This window comes from Phytophthora ramorum (assembly GCF_020800215.1).
Source record: "Phytophthora ramorum isolate Pr-102 chromosome Unknown Phyram_PR-102_s0004, whole genome shotgun sequence".
In the NCBI taxonomy this organism is placed as follows: Eukaryota; Oomycota; class Peronosporomycetes; order Peronosporales; family Peronosporaceae; genus Phytophthora; species Phytophthora ramorum.
The window spans coordinates 1622178-1625509 of record NW_027150650.1 but is presented as its reverse complement, the minus strand read 5'-3'; the positions used below and the strand labels follow the sequence as shown (position 1 = coordinate 1625509).

Genomic DNA, 3332 nt, shown 5'->3' with positions numbered 1-3332 from the left:
AAAACAGCCAGCACAACAAGTAGCTTCGCATGCACTCCTACAAGGCCACACCAAGCACCGAGACCAAGATCGCTCCGACTACCGATGACGACTACCGCATCTACACGCCCTACTCGTTCAGCAACTCGTCTGTGCTTGATGACAAGGGTCGTCGAGTGACGACCACGCACCACCGCTGCGGTATATTAAACATGTGCATGTAGTACTATCAATCCCTGCTCGTGGTGCCCTCATCGTTCCAATGAGTAGACCACGAACGGCGCTACGATTCTTGGTAGTGCCTGATGCACCGTCATATACCTACGCTACCTTGATCGGCGTCTTCGCCACTTTTGCGGCCTCCGCCAAAAACAGTTCAAAATACCCGTAGTCATCATGCTTCTTGAGTGCTTCTCCTTTCAGTGTAATCCCCGGCCTACCAGGCACAGTCAGCCCTAGTGCCACCTTAGCATACAATTCGGACCTCTTTGCTTCGGCCATAATTTCCACTCGTGCTGTCATCTCTGCTTTCGGGGCACCCCTCGCGACCATCACCTTAGGAGGGTTGTAACCAGCCACCATCGACCTGTAAACGTAGTTGTCAAACTCATTCACGTAGCGCTTGTAGACTGCGAACACCTTGGTGTTCCTGATCTGATTGAGCTGCTCGACAGTGCGAACTCCTTGCAGGCCCAACTCCTTCCAAACTTGGTACGTGGGGAAATCTTTCCTGACCCACATGGCCCGTCGATTGCTCTCAGCCTTCTTCGCAAATTTCAGGAAGTACTTGTAGTTAGCGTTCTTAGTGAGGTCGCTTCCTGTTAACCCCTTCAGATTTAGCGCCTTCAGTACGTAGTCGTCGGTCTTTTCGGTCTCAAGCCACCACCTCACTTTGGCGTTCTTGCCAAGCTTTTCCAACCATGTAACTCTCTCCTCGACAGTGTTTGTACCGACTCGCAGAGATCTCCCATTGTTGGCACCGTTGCGATCTCTCACGAGCTCTTCGCCCCAGTTCGGGGAGCTATGCGAAGTCACCGCCGAAATCTTGGTCTGCGCAGCTGCGTAGGTGCTCGCAAGAAGCGTGACTACCGTTGCTAACAGGATGTGGTCGAGTAGGCGCATAATAGTTGAGCGAGGCGAAGTCTTTCCAGCGATTGCGAATTGCGAAATGGCGGTCTGCCACGGTCAGTAAGCATGCTCGCGGCGGGCATGCTGAATGATTCGCCAAGGAGGAGGTTTGCGACGGGACCTTCGTGTTTTATTGCCTGACTTTTAGAGAATGCCCGTTTTATTGTAGTACTGCATGTATACGCGTAGCGTACAGCAAGCTCATCATTCCCCCATCTGACGTTCCAATAACAAAACATGTGAAGGAGTCTATCCTTTTTTAATGTAATTTTTGCTGTTTTTTGTTGTTGTTGACAGAGATGTTTGCAGCGGCTACATCGTTAGTTGTACATGTATTGGACTTTCAAGTAAAGTTACTTGGATATTTTAAATAACAGCTCAATGTCAGCTGACAGCCCAAAAACAGACCCAAGTTGTCCTCGAGCTTCGTAATTAAGTGCATCATCACCTTTCAGTGTGACCGTCGGCTTTCCAGGGACTTTGCAGTTCGGCCCACTTTGATTCGGCCGTATTTTGACAAAAAACACAATTTCGCGTACTGTAGTTGACAAGCAAACCAATTTCGTGAACGTTTCTTGCTCAGGGTGTGGGTGTGAGAATACCGTCTCACTGCCATTGCCGACCATCATTTCCCGTATTCCCCCTCTGACGCTCCTGAACTCACTAGAACGTAGCGTGGAAAAAAGCTTACTTTATAAACCACAACAGCAACCGAGCTGAAGTACATGCAAGTGATTCGAGCCATTCAATTCTTCTAGAGCTTCCTCACGGCTGTGGTGTCTGTCGTGCGAGCTGCATTGCACTGGACGCCCCGAATCGGGGCCCGATTCTGTGTATTACGGTAATACATTATTCCCGTAATCAGTGTTTGATAGTAGTGTGCCGAATAGTATCAGGTAGTACTAATACGATTAGCACTATGACTATGACTAAGCATACCCTTCAAAGTCAGCGACATAGTAGTGCTATCTTGAATTATTAGTATAGTACCAACTTCAGAGAAGGCTCAACCGCTAGCATGGGTGTTCTCCAGTGTACTCTTCTCCTAGACTAAAACAGCGGCTAAGAACTTCCTTCGGGTCCCGGACTCGTCTTTCAGCCGTGTCTGCCATAAACAAGATCCTGGAGAAGACGAAAGGTCTTACGCAAAGAGCATCGGGCGATCTAAAGGGCACTATTTTCCAACTGCACACGTGACGCGATTTAGTGGCTACTACACTCAGCTCGCCTAACCAGGAGAGTAGGTCAGTGTCTGGCAGTGAATTGGAGCTCGTATGCGGCGGAGCACCCAATCGAGGATGCCGTGCACCCGGCGAGTAGGCAAAAATAAAGATTGTGCACCAACAGGGAAGGTGGCGCATAGAACATTGAGCAGCTGTGTCAGCACATTCGCTTCTTGTCGCCTTGGTGTCGTCGTTCGCGGTAGTTTTGTGAGTATAGTGAAAACAAAAACCCGACGATTGCAAAGCTGATCTTAGCAAGATTTTGTATGGGCCGAAGCTCGTCGACTGCGTTCAAGAACGCGTGTTCTCAGTGGAGTATTTTGTTACGAGTCGGTTGCGAACGCGTACTGACGATGAACAAGCGCAACGCCAGCTCTGCAGCTGAAATCCAGCGTATATGGCTTTTTAGTAGTCTTATTAGTAGCCATATACTAACGCATAATTCAGTAGTGCAAAGACTAATTCCATATAAAGACCGAGCTCATATTAGTATAAGTATTAATCCCAAGAAACCCCCACTGCTATCAAATCCTGTCTGAGAGCGTGCTTTGTAAGTACTTGAAGTAACACATTACGGTATCTACCACGAAGGAGGTGGGAGGAGATCGAAACGTACGCAGCAAAGCAACCATCTCCCAAGCGATTAATATCGTCTACCCAAGATCTGGGACTCACTCTTTCTACGACCTCGATCGATGAGCAGTGATCTCGAGAAGCACTGGGACGGAATTAACTGCTCCACTTGTCAGCACTGTGAAAGTCTGACTCAGACTGTCTGAAGGACAAGATGAACTACTGGAATCCTGAGATAAACAGAATACGAGCAGAGTGCACGAAACTATTCCGGTCGCTGAAGGCAATAGTGGAAAAGCACGTCCAGCACGTGATAATTTCTAGGAAGCGTTGGCGTCGTCTGAGTCACGGGCCGACAATTTTTACTGCACAAACAGCAGTAGTGGCAGGAGTCACTGAGGGTGGAATTCTCTGCGGTCTCTTGTTGGG

The 3332-nt window shown here is 48.8% G+C and overlaps 1 protein-coding gene across 1 annotated transcript; it reads right to left on the bottom strand.

The window, feature by feature from the left end:
- Positions 1–300: 300 nt before the first annotated feature.
- Positions 301–1101, bottom strand: KRP23_5117 (RxLR effector protein Avr1; the record flags this gene model as incomplete). The annotated part of the gene is made up of 1 exon (XM_067890153.1): positions 301–1101. The coding sequence occupies one exon, from the start codon at positions 1099–1101 to the stop codon at positions 301–303; it is 801 nt and encodes a 266-aa protein (XP_067746721.1).
- Positions 1102–3332: the final 2231 nt, after the last annotated feature.